We start from the raw sequence: 22,199 nt of genomic DNA on the forward strand, positions 1-22,199 counted from the left end.
AAAGCAATTACAGTGTAGTATAAAGTTTTAGCTTACCCTCTGATCACCACCTTCTCTTCGAGGATCAAGTTTTTTTGCAAAGTGTCTCAAATTATCATAGTTGTGGAAATTGCACAAAGAAACAAGATCCTGTAAGTTAAAGAGATGCAATAAGAAATTAGCTTACTAATAGTTAATAATTTACTGTGAATAAACGTTCCCAAAACAAAATACAATGCATTTTTAGAAAATGCAGTCAGTTTTTTACTTTTTATCAAATCCAAATTTAACTCTTTGTAACTTCCATGCCCAAGGGCAGCTAGATGGTGCACTGCTGGCCCTCATTTCAGGAGAACCTGAGTTCAAATCTAGATTCAGACAACTTAACCCTGTTTGCCTCAGTACCTCATCTATAAAATGAGCTGGAGAAGGAAATGGCAAACCACTCCAGTATCTTTGCCAAGAAAACCCCAAACAGAATCCTGAAAAGTTGGCTATAACTGAAAAAAACGACTGAACAACAACTTCCAACCATTGTTCCTAGTTATGCCCTCTGGAACCTATTCCATATAATGGGTCTTCAAACAATGTCCCTAATTCCTTCAACTGAGCCTCTTATGACATTAATTTGACGTCCGCCTCTACCACGTTGAGTACTTTACTCAACATAATATATTCTCTACCTTTACTGACTACAGTCCTTCCTAACATGTGGTTTCCCCAAACGCAACACAATCCTCTAGAGGAGGAAGGTCTGACCACGGCAGAATATAGTAAAAGCAAACACTTCCCTAGTCTTTGAGATTAGGTTTCTCTTAATTCAGACTGTTGCATTAGTTTTCTTGGATGCTTTAATCACACTATTGACTCACATAGCATTTTTTTTTTTTTTGGCCAGGGCAATGGGGGTTAAATCACTCTTCCAGGTCACACAGCTAGTAAGTGTCAAATGGCTGAGGTTGGATTTGAACTCAGGTCCTCCTGAATCCATGACCAGTGCTTTATCCACTGTGCCACCTAGCTGCCCCCAACTCATATTGCATTTTAAGTCCACTAACCCCTATCCTCTCATCCCTTGTATCTTTCTCAAACTTCTGCATAGCAATGCTTCACTTACCTTATATTTGGGAGTTTGTTTCTATAACTAAATATAAAATATGAAATTGAGTTCTATTAAATTTCATTAGGTAATCGGCTCAAAGCTCTAACCTGTTCAGAGCTTTCTGAATCCTAACTCATCCACTGTATTAACTATTCCACCTAGATCTGTGTTATCTGCACACTTGAAAAAATATGCCATCTCACCTGTAATTCAAACCACCCATTAAAATATCCTAAGACCAAGCAGATATTTCTGGGATAGTACACTGGAGACATCCTTCCAAGTTAACATATACTACTAATGATTATTATTCTGTATCTGGGCATTGAACCAGTTCTAAATCCACTTAATTATACTATACTAACTATAGTATTATATTAACCTGGGGTCCATGAACTTAGTTTTTTAGAAATGTGGATATTTCTATTTCAACATAATTGGTTTCCCTTGTAATCTTATGTATTTTATCCCAGGCATTTAAAACTATTATCCTGAGCAGAGGCCATTGATTTCACCAGACTAGCAAAGGGGTTTAGGACAGAAAAAGATTAATAGACCCTGCCTATATCTCTCCATCTTTCCCACAAAAATAACACTAGGGGGCAGCTAGATGGCGCAGTGGATAGAGCACCGGTCCTGGAGTCAGGAGGACCTGAGTTCAAATCCAGCCTCAGACACTTAACACTTACTAGCTGTGTGACCCTGGGCAAGTCAATTAACCCCAATTGCCTCACTAAAAAAAAAAAAAAGCCCCCCAAAACCAAAATAACACTAGGCTTTAGCAAATGCTTGGATAAAACCTAGACAAATTATATCTACAGCACTTCCCTGGAACTATCAGTTTAGTAACCCTGTCAAAATAGGACATTTTTTTCTTACTGAAGCAACATTGCTTTTTTCTGACCACTGCTTCCTCTTCTAGATATTCACTAATAAAAAGATTTGCCCTTTAATGTTCTAGATTTTTTTGAGCCAGAAATGAACATCAAGTTCTCTGGTCTCTAGCTTGCAGACTCCATTATTCTTTCTCTTTCTGGAAAACAGGACAATATTCCCTTCTCCAATCCTGTGGTATACCACTCCTGTGCTATATGAGCTTTCAAAGATCACCAGTAACAGCTCAGGAATCACATTTGCTAGTTCTTCAGTGCCCTAAGATATGGCTCATGTGATCCTAGTAATACAAACTCATCAATGGCAGCTAGATGCTCTCTTATTATCTTATTTATCCTGGGTATCAACCCTCAAACGTACACATATTAGTTTCTAATAACAACGCTGACCTAATGTTATTATTTCTTGGAGTAATCACTCTGGTTACTCTTATTAAAAAAATCTGCTTACATGACAGAAGTGAATTCCCTTAACACTGTTGCCCATCTTATCCAATGGAGGAGACCAGCACATCATTCCCATAACATTAGGAACAACTAAAAGAATGCCCCCAGCAACTCCAGATTTTGCAGGAAGACCAACCTGCAAAACATTAAAGAAAAATGTTATCCAAGTTAATATGACGATAAACATTAACAAAAGCTAAACATTTATATAGCACTTTAAAGATGTCAAATCTATTAAACTTCTGACAGAAACAGAATTCATATCTTCTTGTCTTTAAGTCTAGCACTCATTCCATTATGCCATGATGATGGAATCCTTAAATACATCAACTCCTTAAAGATTACCTGTATCTATATGCTTGTTATAAGGGATACAAAAAATATGAAAAAGAAGGGGTGTTCTATTCAAATTACAAATTCAGTTTTCTCTTCATAATAACCAACAGCATAAACAATACTAGTGTTCTAGGTTTTGAGGGAATTAAATGGTTGGTAAATAAATGACCATCAGAAAAAAAAAGGTAAAATACAATCTTCTCCCCCTACACACACAAACAATGCCTGAAACATAAAGGATTGTTTTTTAAAAGACCCAATACATTCTTCAACACTTAAGTGGAAAATATGTAAAAGAAGAGAAAGAAATGTTTTTATCGGACTAAAAGGGAAACAAATTTCTCATGTTTTTAGTTCTTTTACCTTTCCTAGTCTAATGAGTAACAGGTTTAAACCACATATGCTAAGAGTTTACCAAATCAATTAAAGGTTTATTAAACTTTAGGAATTCCAGAAGCATTAATAACCCCAGTGCTAAACATTAACAACTATAAGTATATCTCTATTGACCTTGAAAATACAAATGGACATGAAGTATTTCTATAAACTAGTCCTAGAATTTTTAAGAGCAGTAAAGAGAATACTTAGATGTGTAACTTACCTATTCTGTAATAAATTAACCCTGATAATAAGCCTCTCAAGTCATTGTACAGTGTAAATGCAAAGTACAAATGTTTTTAGAATGCATCTTTTAAAACCAGTCCAAACTAGTTTCTTGATACAGAAAATCAGAACTAATAATTACTTACATGGAAAGCAAATTGACCCGAGAAGTCATACATGCCACAAGAATGCATCAAACTTAGTGTATTTCGAACTGCTTCAGGGCTCAGCACTCTTTCCCCAGTGATTGGGCAGAAACCACCATTAGCTAATGTGGAAGCCATCACACTGGCTGATTCACAAGTTACTTCAATGGAACACAACTAAAAGAAGAAAAAAGAATTCTGAAAATGTAAATTCTAATTTCCTCTAAGACAAATTTAAAGTTAACTACCAGGTTAGGCTATCTGAATTCTTATTTTATGGACATATGACAACTCTCTTCCTGGAGGATAATACAGTTCTATTAGGGTAACATTATAGAGACTTCACTTTACTAAAAAACTCTCTGAAAAATGAAATGGCTTGTCACCCTAGCAGCAGACTTAGAATTAGAACCCAGTGCTCAAATTTACAACATAAATGAGCCACATAAGTGAGGCTGCAGGAAGACCTGGTTCAAGTCTTGTCTCATCTACCTTGTTGGTAGAAGGAGTTTCCTCAGCTGGTGATTCTCTAAACCAATGAAATTACAGGTCCATTCCCTATTCTTCTCCCCTGTCACCCCTCTCATACAGGTACTCCAAACCCCACTTGCCTGATTGCTGAGTGCCTCATAAGGTCCATTATATCCAAGCAGGCCCAGACAGACTGCCCTGCTGCCCTCTTGCCAACTACATTGTTACTGGATATATACACAGATTTCCCCTGTCCCCACTTTCTAGTTTTGGAACCATAATCAAATCAATACTGCCATTGCTATGGGAAAGAGTTTATCCATCTACTCTATGGCTATACTCACAATCCCAGTAACTTTCCAAACTAAAAGATACCTCCCTGGCCACTCCTTCCCAATGTCTTGCTCCATCATTAGAATCCAGAGTAGATTCTAATTGTAGATTCTCTACAATTGTGTGTGTGTGTGTGTATGTATAAATATAAACTCTATGGCTTTCAATGCTGGAGTTAAGTGAAGTTATTCAGATGATGGAAATGAACAAAGATAGAACAGAGTCTCAAAATGATTAAGAAAAATGTCCAACTAACTACTGGAAATTCCAAACTAGATGTCCCATAGGAATCTAAAACTATGTCCACAGGGAAACTCTTTCTTCCACAGACCTACTGCTCTTCCACACTTCCTTCTTGTTGTATCCCCAAAGCCTAGAACAATGCATGGTATATAATATTTACCCGATAAAATGTTTGATTTATTAATTAAACAAATTTCAGGGAGAAATATTCAGGTTGAGGAGGAAAGAGTAAGGCAGACAGTGTATGGGGTCAGAGAGCAGGGTATGCGTTGGATGCTAAGATGTGCCTAAACATGAATATTCTTATCAAAATTTTTTCATAAAAAAAAAGACGCTGAACGAAATCTTTTTGTATCTAAACCAGTTTTCACATTAGAATATATTCAGCAGGGGGGACATCCAGCTAGGTGGTGCAGTGGATAAAGCACTGGCCCTGTATTCAGGAGGACCTGAGTTCAAATTTGGTCTCAGACACTTGACATGTACTAGTTGTGTGACCCTGGGCAAATCACTTAACCCTCATTGCCCCACCAAACACACACACACACACACACACACACACACACACACACACACACACACACACACACACACACACACACACGAGATAAGACTGGCAAAAAAATGCACATTTTTGAAACTTTCTTTTAAATGACAAAAATATTAGAGTCAAAGTAAATTCACAAAAAGTCTTCAAAAAGGAAATATTTCCTATATTTGAAAAGCCTCAAAATGGTCAAAGGATATGAACAGGCAGTTTTCTGATGAAGAAACCAAAGCTATCTATTCCCATATGAAAAAATGCTCTAAATCTCTAATGATTAGAGAGATGCAAATTAAAACAACTCTGAGGTACCACCTGACACCTATCAGATTGGCTAAAATGACAAAAAAGGAAGATAATAAATGTTGGAGAAGCTGTGGGAAAATTGGAACACTAATTCATTGTTGGTGGAGCTGCGAGATGATCCAACCATTTTGGAGAGCAATTTGGAATTATGCCCAAAGGGCGATAAAGCTGTGCATACCCTTTGACCCAGCAATTCCACTTTTAGGTCTTTTTCCCAAAGAAATCATGGAAAGGGGAAAGGGACCCACATGTACAAAAATATTTATAGCTGCTCTTTACGTGGTAGCAAGGAATTGGAAGTTGAGGGGGTGCCTATCAATTGGGGAATGGCTGGACAAGTTGTGGTATATGAATACAATGGAATACTATTGTGCTGTAAGAAATGATGAGCAGGAGGAGTTCAGAGAAACCTGGAGGGTCTTACGTGAGCTGATGATGAGTGAGATGAGTAGAACCAGAAGAACATTGTACACAGTATCATCAACATTGAGTGTTGACCTACTGTGATGGACTATATTCTTCTCACCAATGCAATGGCACAGAAGAGTTCCAGGGAACTCGTGATAGAAGAGGATCTCCAAATCCAAGGGAAAAAAAAAAAAAGAACTGTGGAGTATAGATGCTGATTGAACCATACTATTTCTTTTGTTTTGGGTGCTATTGTTTTTTTTTTCTATTTTGAGGTTTTGCATTACTGCTCTGATTTTTTCTCTTATAACAGGATTAATGCAGAAATAGGATTAATGTTATTATGTGTATATATATATATATATGTGTGTGTGTGTATCTATATCTATATGTCTATGTATATAGATATATAGATATAACCTATATCAGATTACCTGCTGTCTAGGGGAGGGAGGGAGAAAAATCTGAAATTGTAAAGCTTGTATAAACAAAAGTTGAGAACTATCTTTACACGTAACGGAAAAAATAAAATACCTTATATGTTAAAAAAAAAATTAAAAAACAAAAAAAGAAAAGCCTCAAATATTCTGTGAAAGCACACTACACTCCAGTATATGGGCAACACAGTATGAAACCAAATGTCAGCTAGTCGGGAACATGTTTACATATTAAAAAACTCAGCTACTATCACACTTAGTGACCTTCGGAAAAGACACAACACAACTTCTCTGGCCCTCAGTTACCTCGGCTAAACAATAGGGAGTTGGAATATTTTACAACTAAGATCGCCCCCATCTCTATTTTTCCTTGGTAAATCCCCTTGTAGCAGAATCTTTTAGAGCAATGAAAACAAACAACCGTCATAAATGATATTAAGCAGAGTAAGAGAAGAGGAAATGAGGAAGGAACAGGGGGTAATGGTACTGAAGAGGATCCTGGTAAGTAGTTCCTACTTAATGAGGTTTTACTGAATGTTAACTAGATGATATATGATTTAGTCAGCATTAAAAAAAAATGTGCATGCACATCAGATAGCAGCAGCAATCTTAGGGAAAAGGCACTCCCTTAATAGACAATATTTTGTATCCTAGCCTTGGGTTTCCAAGCATGTAGGAATTTTTTAGTTGTAATCTTATCATCTTGAAACCTCCATCAAGATAATCTGATTTTATTTACTTTATATAGAAGCTGGGGGCAGCTAGGTGGCACAGTGGATAAAAGCATTGGCCCTGGATTCAGGAGGACCTGAGTTCAAATCCAGCTTCAGACACTTGACACTTACTAGCTGTGTGACCCTGGGCAAGTCACTTAACCCTCACTACCCCACCAAAAAAAAAAGATTACTTTATATAGAAGCTAAGAGGTTAAATGAAGTGATTTCAGAAGTAAAAATACTACACAGATGCAAGTAACACTGGAAAATGACTACATCGTACTCATGAAATTGCTGTGGAGGGGCAAAATTATTCTGTAAAGTTATATATCTAGATGAAAAAAAATCCAAGACAAGTCAACCAAAACATATGGTTATGCTATAGTGAGTAACCCTAGATTATGTAACAGGAAGGGAAACTCAGTTAAAGTTCAAAGAAATAATTACAAAAATGATTATTTAGAGGGGTAGCTGGGTGGCACAGTAGATAAAGCACCAACCCTGGATTCAGGAGGACCTGAGTTCAAATCCAACCTCAGACACTTGTGATCCTGGGCAAATCATTTAACCCGCACTGCCCACTCACCCCCCGCCCCCCCCCAAAATTATTTAAAAAGCAAGAGGAAGCAGAGCAGTCTTCTAGTTCTCTAATAGCCTTTCAAGCTCTAAGTCTATGATCCCATAATCCTGGAAACAAAAGATACGTGCTTTTAAATAGCCGGGCAGGAGTCTTTTGAAAATAATTAGCCTTCTTCCACTAGTAAACAAAGGTTCACAAATCATGTACTCTTTGCTTAGTTTTTTTGTGGGGGAGGGAGAAGAGGAACATTCGCAGGCCTGATTCTATTGCTGCTCCATGTGGAATAATAAAAATAATAATAAATGATAACGACAACTAGCATTTACATGGCACTTTAAGGTTTGCAAAGTGATTTACATATCTATCTCATTCTATCCTTACAATAACTCTGAGAGGTAGGTACTAGTTTTATTTTCATTTTACAGATGAGGAAATGGAGGCAGAGAGAAGTTAAGCTCATATAACTAGTCAGTATTTGAAACAGGATTCTCTCCCTGACTCCAAGTCCAGTGCTCTACACCATCTATGTACCTTTGATGTGCTGTTTCTAACCTGGACAGGTCTGACCCTTTGTGGGCATCCTGGTGGCCCCCTACTCCCTGGCAGGAATCCTAATGGTGCTAGGTTTAGTGTGGACCCTCCCTCAGGTGGTTTTAGCTCCACTGCAGTTCACAATTCCGGAGCTCAAAACAATCCTCTAGCCTTAGTGCATGTGTACCATCACACCTGGTCTTAGGTTCAAAATCTGAAGAAGCTAGTTTTGGTATAAAGTATTTTGACACTTAATATTAAGTGCTCTGCCTCTTCCACAAAAGTTCTACTGCTCCAATGCTTTACTGTCATGCAAAGAAGTTCATAACAAGATTGGCCTTCACAAGATGAATTTCTTGGCCTAGGCAACATGAAATATGGAGCTGCTGATTTCTGTGTTGAAATCCCTATACCAATGAATGAAATTATGGGTCAAAGTACCAATGCTTTAAAAGAAAAACTATTTTTCCTTAGTTTTATTAATTTTTAAATGTTCATTCAATTCTTAAATATAAAAAAAGCCTGCGAATTCCTTTGCCCCTTGAGCAAAAGTATTTATTGAAAAACACCTAGCATGCTTATTAAAATTATTTATTGGGGACAATCTTTACACATTTGTAATGGAAGTTAATGGGAAATTTGTATATAGACATTATATACTTTTCAGAAACAAAACCATCCTCTAAGTGTGATACAATGATATGCATATTTTATATAGTGAAATCATAGCAAATCACCTGGAAGTAGAAGTCTAATATACCAACCATGTCTGTGCCTTCAGGAAAACACTAGGGAAAAAAGAGAATAAATGATAAATATGTGAACATGAGAAAAAATATTTTAAGCCCAATTAAAGATATTTAAGCAGTGATTTGCCTTGACAAAGATGGAAAATAACTAAGCAAAAATAAGGCAACACATTGCTTAAGTCACAGCATTCAATATCCATTTCCAGATGCTGCTTTAATACAATGATGGAAACTTTTAAAGTTCTTTTGGACAACAACTGGAAACGTATTACCATCTAACCCACAAAACTTTGTGGTACAGAGATACTATATGCAATTACAGTAATAAGTGGAGATAATTTAGATGGAATTAGGGAAGATCGCTAATCACAACAAACAAGTATTAAAAACATGATATTATCAGTTATCTTTTAAAAAAAACTTGAAATAAAATTTTACAATCCATTGGTCATGTTAAACGTGTTACCCACCTTAAAATGGGTTAGGATAATCATTCTTCAATGGCTAAAAAAACTAATGTATACTGAGACAAAGCAGTAACATGAAAACATAATTTGTAATAAAAAACGACTGATAAACCTTTTTCTCCTTTAAGTAATATCCTATTGCAAAATTCCGATCTCCACTTTCTCGTTCAGATTGAAACCTGTGAAACAAAATGAATAAAGCAGAATAACTCTGTAAAACTTCAACATTCTAATAGTTAAGTTATATATAAACAAAATCTCCAAAAAGAATTACAACAAAACATTTCACAGAATGTTATATAACTCAAAAAAAATGAATTTCCAGAATTCTCCTACTGTGCCCACACAGCAATTCAGTAGAGCTAACACAAACAATACTGAATCACAAAAAGAGCCAGAATTCTTGAAAAGAGTATGTCCTATCTTCTGTACAACAACCAAGTCTTTCACCTAAGAAAGCAAGAATATGATGAAGTTGCTACCTAAGAAATTTTAATAAAAGAATAACAGGTCTTTCAGGGTGTGGTATAAGAGTTAAGAAACGTGGAGGTTGACATACTGGCTCTCTCAAATGACTATGTAAACTAAAGTGAGTTACACATTCTAGTCTTAGCAAGGATTCAGACAGGGGAGGGCTCACTGTGCCCCCCTCTGCCAGCTCACCCATAAAGGCCAAGAGGAAAAAGCTGAATCATCTCTTTCTCCTCCCTTAACCCCATGGCAGTTCCCACCAAGTGATAATTGCTAATAATATTGATCAGGGACATTACCACTGAGAATGTGGTTACCAGCTACAATATGGCAGACCACCAGGTCCTTATAACTTGTCTTGCCATTTCTCTTTAAGAACTCCAAGTCTCAGGGCAGCCAGGTGGCATAATGGATAGAGCACCAGCCCTGGAGACAGGAGTACCTGTGTTCAAATCCGGCCTCAGACACTTAACACTTACTAGCTGTGTGACCCTGGGCAAGTCATTTAACCCCAACTGCCTCACTTAAAACTCCCAGTCTTAAAACCATTGGGCTTTTATATCTGCCTTAAATCTAAAATATCTTATGTGTTGTGTCTGGGAGCCCCTTGATTAAAAAAAAAAAAGTGTCTTACATTTATATCTGTGTACCCAGGCCAGGGGACACTTAGCACAGCCCTGGGCAAATAGTGTTTATCAAATTTTTTCTATTCCAGTTTATCCATTCCAGCTTTTCAGTGTTCAAACCCAAGTCATTTGTTATCCCATTTATTTTATTTTCAGTATGCACAGAAAATAAACTACAATATGTATTATAAAAATTAGGAATCTCCAGAAAGCAAAATAATCTCATTCTAGGATGAAGCTAATTTGTTTGGTTAGCTAGAAACAAATCTTTATAATCCAGGTACAGTAATTAGTAGAATAGAAGCCATTAACCATAAAAACATTTTCAGGTTAATTATTAACTAAGTCACTAAATGTTTACACTACATGCCATTAGAACTATAGTTCAGGTTCTGAGACATGTGAAGACTCACAACTCCATCTGTCACTGCAAATGTTTCAAAAATAGCAAGTCACAGCTACAAGATCTAGCAATCAAAAATAGAGATAAAGCTGTTTCCTTAAACATTTACAGAGCTGCTTTCATTGTATTTTCACAGAGCTATTTCTCCTGCTTAGCAACATTCCACTTACTCAGCTTTACTCATATAAATCCACATGTGGACATAATCTGATGCCTATTTCTAATACCATAAAGGCCTGGGAAAACTACGACTTCTGCTCTTTTTTCTTTAGAGTAAAAAATTCAGTGTAAGAAAATTACATATGAATTGTATTTCAAATACTGATATTTTACTAATTTACTAATATACTTCAAATACTATTATTTTCCTTAAATTGCTATTATTCCAGAATGTGCTATATTGCCAAATTTTTAATAAAAATGGAAAAAACTAAATGCCATAGGATGTTGTCAACCCATATAGAAGTCACTACCAAGGAGACTCAAAGACAGGCTGTTTAAAAAAAGGAAAAATTATAGCTTCCTGAATGCTAATTTTGAAATGTCTAACAGTCATAGCTTATAATATGATCCAAATTCTGCAGCACTCAAATTCGCCTCTTCCTTTCCATTGTTATAGTTACTATCCTAATCCAACTAGGCATTCATTATTTCTAAGCCTGAACAGCTTTAATAGCCTCCTTCACTGATCATCTACCTCTAATCCAAAATATATACAGCTGCCAGAATAGTTTTTTCTTAAACAGAACTATCCTAAGATATTCTATGAATCAAAAATCTAGCATAACAAAAATATGCAATATTTGAAGAACAGAAGAGTCCAAATAATGAAATCCTAAATTAATAGAAATGGCTAGTGTAGGACAGGGAGTCACTAAGATACAAATCTAAAGACTGCCATATAGCAGTAAGGATTTACTTTTAAGTATAAATTTATAGTGGACTTAGTCAAACATTTTTCTAACTAACTTCCTTCAATTGTATTTTGTGGCTCCAAAAGGGGTAAGAATGGCCTAGAGTTAGACTGGCAGGGAAGGAAGAGCTGAAGGTCAAAGTAGTGAGGGAATACTAGGGTGAGAAAAGTACACTGAGGGTTTGTTGTTGTTGTTGTTTGTTTTTTAATAGTGGCTATTCCCATCTCTCCCAAACTGGAATTACGGGAGCCATTCTCAGGCTAGGTCCCATTATTTATTGGCATGGGAGCTCTAATCTGTTCCATTTTCAACCTGGGGCAGTTTACCCCTCCTTAGGCAACGTAATCACCCCCACACCTGAGGGCTCACCATACTAACACAGAATTTTGCATAAATACCCTATAATCACCCCACTATAGTTCAGAATTTCCACTAGCCTCTGCCTACTTTGGTGTCTGGGATTATAGTCATTTGCCACTATGCCTGGAAGAACAAGACTTTGAAAACAGAGAGGGCTCAAAGGAACAGATTCCAAATGAGCTGTACAGACTCCTAGACCTGGAGTGTGGTCAAAGCAGAATGACAAAGTGTCATCGTGTAGGCAATTTCAGAGCTCAATATGTTAAAAGTAGATACCTAGAGAATATGAACTGTCAAAGAAGTATGATTTTAGTGAGATACTTAAACACAACCTATCCTGCACACAGCAGTTTTTTGTTTCCCTCAGAATTATGGTGTAGCTTTCCCCTACAAAGCCCAAGTGATAAGAGAAGCGAGGAAGGCCTTGCACATTATATATGATCAATAAATCTATACTGAATTAGTCAATGAATTCTTGTTTACAGAAGAAGAGATCTGAGGGTTCCACTGGACTCATGAATCAGAGGGGTTAGAGTAATAATGATAGTAATAGTAGTAATGGTGGTAGCAGCTGCAACAGTAGCAGCAGTTAAGGTTTTATATGTTGGCATATATTAGAATTATATGGTACTTTAATTTTAGTTTGTAATGCACTTTACAAATATTTTTTCCTCACAAAAATCCTGAGAGGTAGGTGCTATTATTATCCTCATTTTACAAATGAGAAAACCGAGACAGAGATTAAACAACTTGCTCTGGATTACCCAGCTAATTGGGTGCCTGAGACAGAATTTGAACCCAAGTCAGAAAGACTCCAGGCCCTGAGCTTGAACCACTGTACTAGCTTAGCTGCCTGAAAACATTGTTGCAGAGTTCAAAAATTACTAATGGAACAAAATCTTTGTTGATCTTCACCTACTCCTAGCCTCCTAATAACATAAGGAAACAACTTTTAATGAAAACGTAATACTTCTAGAAATTTCCCTTCTTTTGCTAATTTTGCCCTTTGAGTGTTCCTCCAGAGTTGGAACAGAATAAATCTAGAAAATCCTAAAAGGGGCTATTTACTTTGGAGATGAAAGGGTGGAGGAATTGTTAAAACAGCTAATCTAACAGAAATACAAGGCAAAAAAGATATTCCCTAATACGTTAAGTATTACAATATGAGTAAACAGGTCTCAAGGTTAATTCTAAACTATTAACAACCACATGAAAGAATGATCCAAATCAATAATAAGAGAATTGCAAATCAATACAATCCTGAGTTATCACTTCACATCCAGCAAATTGGCAAAAATTACAAAAATGGGAATATTCAATGTTGGGGGGGGGGGTTATGGAAAGACAGGAACATAATGCATTCATTGTTAGTAGAGCTGTGAATTGATATAACTAATCTGGAAAGCAATTTGGAATTGTGCAAATAAAGTGGCTAAAATGCCTAGAAGTTTGAACTTAGACATTCTACTTTCCAAGGCATATAATCCCAGGGCAGGTCACTAACAAAAAAAAGGCTCAATATACACCAAAATATTTACAGCAGCACTTTCCATAGTAGCAAAGACTTAGAATCAAAGTAGATGTCCTTCAATTGGGAGAATGGCTAAACAAACAAACTGTGGTAGAAGAATGGAATGGAATATTACAGTGCTACAAGAAATAACAAACATGAATATGGAGATGAAAGTGAAGTAAGCAAAGTCCAGAAAACAATATACACAATGATCATGAGAAAATAAGGGTGTACTCTATAGATGCTTTTTACTTTAAACCACTTATCATGTAATAAACCATATAGAAACAAAAGATTCCATCTTGTTGGAATGCAGTAAAAGCATCACTAATTTCAAATCTGTGGTAAACAGTATTCATCATGGAGTTTACCTTTGCCAGTTTTATAATTAAAATGTTTCCTAAAAATATCAATACTCTAGAGAAAGTCAATAAGATTAGCTAAGCTACTTAAGGAAAAGAGTTTTCAAGGGTTTCTATGCTGCTAACACATCATTCCTATTTGTGAAAGTGTTTTCCTAGAGCTTTCTAAATACAGCTAGACTCAAATTCTGATTTCAAATTCTGAATATAATTAAATAAAAGTATCTTTTAAAATATTATAATAACAGACTAACATTTCCCTTCTCACCCCACATAAAAACTCCCCTACACTGAGCAAACCCAATAGGAGAAACTCACGTGGCATTACTGAATCCAACATATTCATTACCAGCCATCTTATTCAAAAACTGCATCACCTATGAAATAAAATTTTAATTTTTTAAAAGCTTTAATAGAATAATCAGTAGGGAAAAAAAGTTAGGTGATAAAGAGAAATACAATTCACTTACATAGTCAAATTTTTCAGCATTATTTGCTCCTTGCTGCAAAGAAAAATGAGAGATAAGAAAGTGTTAACATGTTAATTACCATAAATTTCTAAACTACATACAAATCTAGTACTTTAAAATTTCTACCATTTTAATTGGTACATTAGTACTTTTAAATTTAAGAAAACTATTCAAATAATTTAGTATTTAGATAAACTCTGCTTTTACTACGTGTAAGTTCTTTCATCAAACATCTGTATATAGAGAATGAATTTGAAAGAGGAAGGGAGTGCTTTATTTTAAGTACTTTAAAAATGCAACAACTTTACAGAAGCTAACTGTGAGTACAAAAATCCTTCCTCTCTTTCTCATGAGCACATTTTGCTCCTAGGCCAGGTTTGCTAGGATTAGTGCTGTCAATTTAATTGATATCAAAGACTTAAAATAAAGTTTTACCCTTAGCACAGGAACAATTACATTTTAATTATTATTTTCACTAACTAGCTTCAATCAATACTAGAGTTAGAAAAATAAATTAATTTTCAAAGCTAACTAGTATTTTGTTGTTAAAGAACTTTTTTAAAAAATCTAGGTATGTAAACTACTGGTGTAGAGAGAAGTCTACACTTTAATATCATTTACTACACCAATACCTTGGCTATCAATTCTATTTCAGAGTCCATTCTGTAGAAAACTATCAACAACAAAATGTGGCATTGAACCAAGTTCAGTTTATGGAAGATGTATTGTTTCATCTTTCTAATTCTAACATTTGAGTGACTGAAAATTTAAACAGGAAAACCCTACTAAGCTTACTTTGTTTTCAAGTAACCAAATGGTTGCATTTTACCTCAGAGAAGTTTACAAAGCAGTAAGTTGTAGATCTGAAATCAAACGTATTAATTGGTGATATGCACCACAACAGAAACAATACATCTTTAATTTTTTTGAAAAGTTTAATATAAAATAATGCAGCTACTTTAAATATGTAATATACATTTTATCCTTAAAAAAGCATATTTTTGTTATAAAGGGAAGGACAATATATCAATATTTTACTTGGTGAAATGCATAAGGCCAGGTCTATTTTTGACTCTACAATGGACTGGGGTATTTGCTGATAATCTGTGAATTCCCATGTAATTAAAATTTATCCACAAAAGAATGAGGGCGTGCAGACGCACATGTACAATCACTAGCTGTAAGCAACATCATACACTTGTATCAAAATGAGCACTAATCAAACTTTATAAGTACAAAATAAAGGCAATTAAACAACCATATTGTAGTCATATCTAACTATTTTCCCTACAAAGCCTCCATCATGAAACATTTCAGAGTATTGTTTCTAAAATATAGCAGAAAATACAAAATGTAGAAATGTAACTCCCCAGCTGTTCAATGAAAAATAATTAAAAGAAGAAATTACCAACTTCATTGAACTGTTGCAGGTGTCAAAATATTCCATAGATCCTAATGCTGTAAAATATGTAACAACATTTAAACCACAAAAACCTTTTCAACCTTTTAAAAAGAACAAAGAACATCTCTTTTGGAAAGGTATGTCAGCATTAGTTATGGGATGTCATATGGAAAATTACCTGGTTATACACTGAATGTAAAAATAAAACAAGTTACACTTTGGTTCTGTATGAGTACAAATTTTTGATTGTCTTAGCTTATTTTGGTCCTTTAGTCATTATTTAAAATGACAAATGTAAAAATTTCTTAAACTCCAACTATAGGCTGATGCCTGAGTTAAGTAATAAATTGGCAAATCAAGAAAAAAATTTTAAATGTTGCTTCTACTGGAACCTTTAGGAAACAGTATGAGTTAATAAACAAATGTCATTCTTATATAGTATCTTACTTATGTTATCTAAAATGTATTTTTTAAAAGTCATACTTTAAATTCACATCTTGTCATGTATAATGGAGAAAAAGAAGACCTTTAAATGGTCTTTGACAAAGTATTTTGATCACAAATTCCATGTTTTGGTTTGAGAGTATTAGAAATACCATTTAAATTTGGTAAAGCATAGAAAGTACCATCTATCATTAAAATTAAATGTTTAAATATATTATCTGCTACCTACATTTTCCCAATAATAACTTGTAACTACTCATTTTGTGAAACTTTCCCATTTAATATCACAGATGTACAAAACTACAGCTTAGGTTTTGGATGTCTTTGGGGAGCCGGGGTGTTGGATGGTTAATTTTTTTATGTTTCAGATTAAATTTTGTATACTTAAGGAAAATATACATGCAGGTTTCATCCCAACATGTGTTCATGTATATATACATGTCTATGTAAACACATACACAAACAAAATATATTTTTACATTACTAAATGCATGCTTGTGTGTGTATATATCACAGACTAATAGCGTGCATGGTTTTGTGTATGCATGTATACACATACAATCATACCTTTATTAAAGATATATACACATAAATGTGAAATTGTTTCTAAATGAATACAAAGTAGATTTACATGGTAAACACAGTTTCTAAAATGATAAATTTTCCCATCTCTGATAACTGGAAAAACTATACTGCCTAGAAATTTTTATTGTCCTATATGAATCTGACATTTTAATTAAAAATAAAGCTAAGTGGCAGCTAGGTGGCGCAGTGGATAGAGCACCAGTCCTGGAGTCAGGAGTACCTGAGTTCAAATCCGGCCTCAGACACTTAACACTTACTAGCTGTGTGACCCTGGGCAAGTCGCTTAACCCCAATTGCCTCACCAAAAAAAAAAAAAATAATAATAAGGCTAAGTAATTTATTTAGCTCTACTTTTTAAAAAAATGTCGATGTTTATATGGAAAAGATAAAAAAAATTAACGTGCATTTTTTACAGTAACCTTAAAAGAGATACTATTTTAAATTTATGAATTCTTGATTATGCAATTGATTAAGCAATTCTTAATTGTGTACATAAAGTGTAAGTACTTGAGGAAAAAGTGAATTGTACAAAAGAAAACAATAAAATCTAGCCAACTTCCTAATTAACTTCTCAGGCGGTATTTAAAATATGGAATGCACAAAATGCTTTCTGTAGTTTATATGACATTGGCATATGCTATACTCTCATCTTAACCTCAAACACATAGCAGCACCACATTATCCAGATTCACAACTCCAGCAATATAGTATCAACTACAAGTAGCCAGCAGAAGGATCACTGGACATGCAATCAGTCTGAAGACTTGAGTTTGAGAGTTTTCCTGGCCTTTAGCTAGCTCTCTGAGTCCCACTTTTCTCACCTGTAAAATGGGATAGTTTCACTTGTACTAACTACTTCAGAGTTACTGTGAACATCACGCATTTTGAAACTGTACAGTACTGTATAAAGATAGTTTATTTTTATGACAAAAAACTAAATTTGGGGAGAATTAACTTTCTGTATCAATTATAGAGTAAAATCCATAACAATGGAAGTTAAGACGTTAAATCAACTGTTTTAGTATATATTTGGGGAAACATAATACGACCCATGATATAGCTAAATACTTCTTACAAATAAAGGATGTTAGAAGGGAGTTCTATTGATGTGGAAAAAACCATCAGGTGATTATGTAACTGCACTTAAAAGGAGCAGTTCTCACAATTTAATATATAGGATGGTCCATTTATAAAATCAGTTAACTAAAAAGGGTTTAGTTTGTCTTTCTTCTCCAAGTGAACTAGCTATCTGATTCCAATATCTAATGCAACAAGCCACTGCATATATCAGAGTTTTAAAAACTGATCCAAGAAGACAGAGGGAGAAGAGGCATTCAGGCAAGAAAGACAAGAAGGTTTTACTGAAATGGTTTAATGAAATAACCATATCAGCTCTCTTTGTTGAGAATGCCTTGAAACCAAAGATTACTGGGAAAGGTAAAGTAGATATGACAACCACAAATAAGAAAATTACAAGTCATATATCTATTGTTATGACTGATTATCCCTAACAAAATGGAAAAATAAGAGAAAAATGATTTGATAATAAATTCAGTTCTTATCTGATATATAGTTACTAATATCAAGGAAGACAAAATGAAACAGACTAAATAGTTCTTTCTTTACCAAGTCCAATGTATCCACAATTATGCTTTAGAACCACAAATGACCTTAAAACTAAATAACACAAGCAAGCTTAAAAGGATATTGCTACCATGACAAAAATCCTAGCTCAATTTTTGTGATATGCTTAAGAGCACCTGAAAAATAAGCTGTAATTATATATTTATGTATTTCTAAATTAAGGAAAACTCCAATATTTTTAAATTCCAAAGTATTTATCTTAAAAAAAAAAAGCTAAATCAGCATATAAATAAGTTAACATCAGAAATAATAAAAATAGAATCTTGAGACTACTTGACTAAAAAGTGACATAAGACGAGGCAACTCCCTTTTAACAGGAAAAGCAGGAGAAGTTGACAACTGTTTTCCAAATTTCTTTGATAACTGTTGTTCCTTTCCCCACCAAGTTATTTCCATAGTTACACTTGTAAATTCAGACTAGGTCATAAAGATTTTCTACTACTAAAAAGGAAATGAGCATAAAGTATGTTTAAAAATGTTAAATTTGTCACAAATATGGGAGCATCTTCTTTCAAACTCTCTTGCTTTTCCAATTCACTTAAAACCAGCGGAAGACATGTGAGATCAAATGAAATAGGCTACATTAAAATGTAAAAATGCCCATTAGTGACCAATTGTTTAACACCCTCCCCCCAAGAAAAGTAACTGTAACACCTTTAAAAACTTAATGATGTGACTTTTAAGTGCAAGATTACATTTGTTTTTAAAAAGGTATTTACCTATGTAAGCTTTGTTTTAAATTTTTAAAAATTGGAGTTTTCCTATAAGCTTAGTAGTTAAGTATATATGCAACAGGCTCCTTCTGTCCAAATTCTCCTCTTTCCACAATCTGCTAATCCTTTTGAACAATTCCTTTGCCTCTTCCCCCATTTCCTGAGATCACCACCAATCCTACAAGGAAAAAATATCAATACTACAAAAGTGTAATCTAAAGAGTCATATGTAAGACTCCACCTTTAAATTTTTGAAGCAACATAAGGGAATATGGAGCAAAGAGCACTATAAGAAAGTCTGAAATTAATAAGGTATCACAAGTTAAGGTTTTAACTTTTTTTAATATATTATCTAAAAGAGTGGAAAAATAAGCTAGTTCACAAGTCATGCTAACAGCAAAATACTGAAGCATTTTGTGTCTAAATGCTTCTCTTACAAACTATATACACAGAAAAATTAACCTTAAAGCACATTTATCAGTATTAATTGCCCTGATAATCATATCTGAATAAATTACAATTCCCTAAGAAATCTGTCTGCACTTTTTAGTTCCATTGAATTGGTGCCCTTGGATCATTCATGATTTTTAAGAATTGAATTCTTTTAGGAAAGCACCTCCCGAATTCATATAAAATAAAGCAGCTAGGTCAAAGTTGCTCATCTTCAAGAAAAAGTAAACAATTATGCAGCAAAATGCAGACATGAGGCCTGGCCCTTGTCCCAGGTTTGTTCTCTAAGAAAGTAGCTCCCTAATTAAATGCACTTAAATTTGGATGGCCTTGGTTTCCTCATATATTGAGAGATTCCAACTAAGATCACAGGATTTTAGTATTAGAAAACCTCAAAAGTTTTCCAGTTTTATGACTCTGATTTCAACTTGAAAATATCATAGTCTAAAATTATACAATAGGTCACCTACAGGTATAACATACTAAAACTTTCTGTAAAAGGTCTGAATTCTTCATCAAACAGGCACCATGAAAATATTACTAAATTCTTAGGTAACAATTTTACCATTAAAAAAATTATTTTAAGGTTAAGGATTTTTCTCTAAAATAAGCTTACAAGTTAACTATTCTGCTGATATATAGATCTAGTTAAAGTAAAATAATAGAAAGTTGCCTTGAATATAAAATCATAGTCCGGATCCCTATTTTTAGGTGTATTTTCTACTAAAAATTTGCTAAGCAAATTTCTTTGTAGAATTAAGGCTTTTTCATACTAGAAAACTAAACTATACAATTATTTCTACTTTGTGTTTTTAAGTCTTCGTATTAGAAATAGTCCAGTGCCACTGAAAACAAGGAATGAAGTGATAGTGTAACGTGATTATCAAACATGCAATTTCTACATGCAAGACTTCGAAGCAGTAAAATAAAACCCAAAAATCAGTAAATAAAAAGTAATTTAGTAGTTAAAGTCTTTTAACAATCACTTACAAAACACTACCCTAGGGTATATCTCTATGGTTCTGTCATCAAGCATTAAAGGTATTAACTAACACGATCAATTTTCTAAACTCTAATCTGGATTACTAGTTCTAATTTTGAGACCATTAATACAACTTTTGATCAAGCCTCATTTTAGACAGGGTACTTAAAATATGAAAGATTTACTTCACTGTGAAGCAGGTGACTTTTATGTCATACAAAATAGCAAATAACAGTTGTGAGCAGTCACATGCGCAATGTCTTTTTTTTAGTATGATAACTAAGAATCATATGCATAAAGCTAAATCTGATTCAAGGCTTTTTTCCTTCCCAAGTATAGACAATTTAAAATGGAAGAGCAGGGCATAATTCTAGTGGTTAATCTAAAAATGACTAAATTGACTTTTTATAAATTGTAGTAAATGGCATAACTTATGCTAAAACATTTTCTCATGTAAATAAAACAAAATGATTCTATACCCCTATTCATAGCAATGCACCTAACATGAATCATGTGGTATAGCATTTCTAAGTTCAGAAAGACAAATGGGTTTACTGACCAAGAAGTTCCAAAGTTAAATGACAGGAGCTTGGTACAAATGGAAATTCAGACAATGACTTATACATAATTATAAATGAAAATTTTAAATACTTTTACCAAAATAATGATGTGACTTACATTTATAGAAATTAAACCTCAAAAAACTCATTTTAAATTTAAAACTTAAAAAACATATGTTCATAATTAGAATATACACTGTCGCTACTAGCTATGAAAAAGTGAAACAAATGAAATACATTCAACCACAATTATAATTCTGTCTTACAAGACTGGGAAGATTGAGAACCATACTAAAATAGATGCACTTTGGCATTAATGGAAAGGACAGACTGTCACATATAAGCTTATGACAAGACATTATAGTTAAGAACTTTAACCCTATCCAAAGCTGTTCTTTCTATATAAAATCCAGATAGAAGAGAAAGCACATGTCAGAACATTAAGGGAAAAAATATTTCAACCTGCGTCTTTTACTAATATATTCTGAAGGAAGCAAAAGGAAACTACCTTTTAAGAGATCCCTTTAAAAAATTTTCCTATTGACATTTGTGTATTATTTATATTTAAATAGAAAACAATAATACTCCTAAATACTTACTTTTTAAAATGTCAAAGCAAAAAATTTGATTTCACATCTATGGAAAACAATTCAGGATTCTTTTTAATAAGCTATAATCACTGAAAATAATGAGGGAAAATAAAGAAGGAAAAAGAAATATCAACATTTTACCTTTATTAACGAAGTTACAACAATTGCTCCAGCATTCACCATAGGATTATGAGGCTTATCTGTGAAATATAAAGACATAGTATTATCTAAAATGACTAAATATACCAAAAAGACAAATCTTTAATGCATATGTGCATATACTTCTTAGAACAGTAATTTTTGTTGTTCTTTGCACAGAGATCTGAATAAATTAAGTCAATATTTCAGAAATTCTTAGAATATAAGATTTTTTTTACCCTTTCTCAGTCACCTTGTGTTTCAAACTAAGACAAAGATTC

General features: G+C 34.0%; 1 protein-coding gene across 2 annotated transcripts in view; it reads right to left on the minus strand.

Annotated features, from left to right (window-relative positions):
- Window positions 1–22,199, minus strand: part of GLS (glutaminase) — an 89,257-nt gene that overhangs the window by 28,896 nt on the left and 38,162 nt on the right. For both annotated transcript variants that reach the window (XM_043997090.1, XM_043997091.1), the window contains exons 7-14: window positions 21,922–21,980; window positions 14,411–14,443; window positions 14,259–14,317; window positions 9,404–9,470; window positions 8,813–8,863; window positions 3,507–3,683; window positions 2,426–2,557; window positions 37–129 (exon numbers count right to left, since the gene is read on the minus strand). In XM_043997090.1, the coding sequence (XP_043853025.1) occupies window positions 37–129; window positions 2,426–2,557; window positions 3,507–3,683; window positions 8,813–8,863; window positions 9,404–9,470; window positions 14,259–14,317; window positions 14,411–14,443; window positions 21,922–21,980 (671 nt within the window). The remainder of the gene's footprint in view (window positions 1–36; window positions 130–2,425; window positions 2,558–3,506; window positions 3,684–8,812; window positions 8,864–9,403; window positions 9,471–14,258; window positions 14,318–14,410; window positions 14,444–21,921; window positions 21,981–22,199) is intronic.

Source organism: Dromiciops gliroides, chromosome 3, assembly GCF_019393635.1.
Source record: "Dromiciops gliroides isolate mDroGli1 chromosome 3, mDroGli1.pri, whole genome shotgun sequence".
Classification (NCBI taxonomy): Eukaryota; Metazoa; Chordata; class Mammalia; order Microbiotheria; family Microbiotheriidae; genus Dromiciops; species Dromiciops gliroides.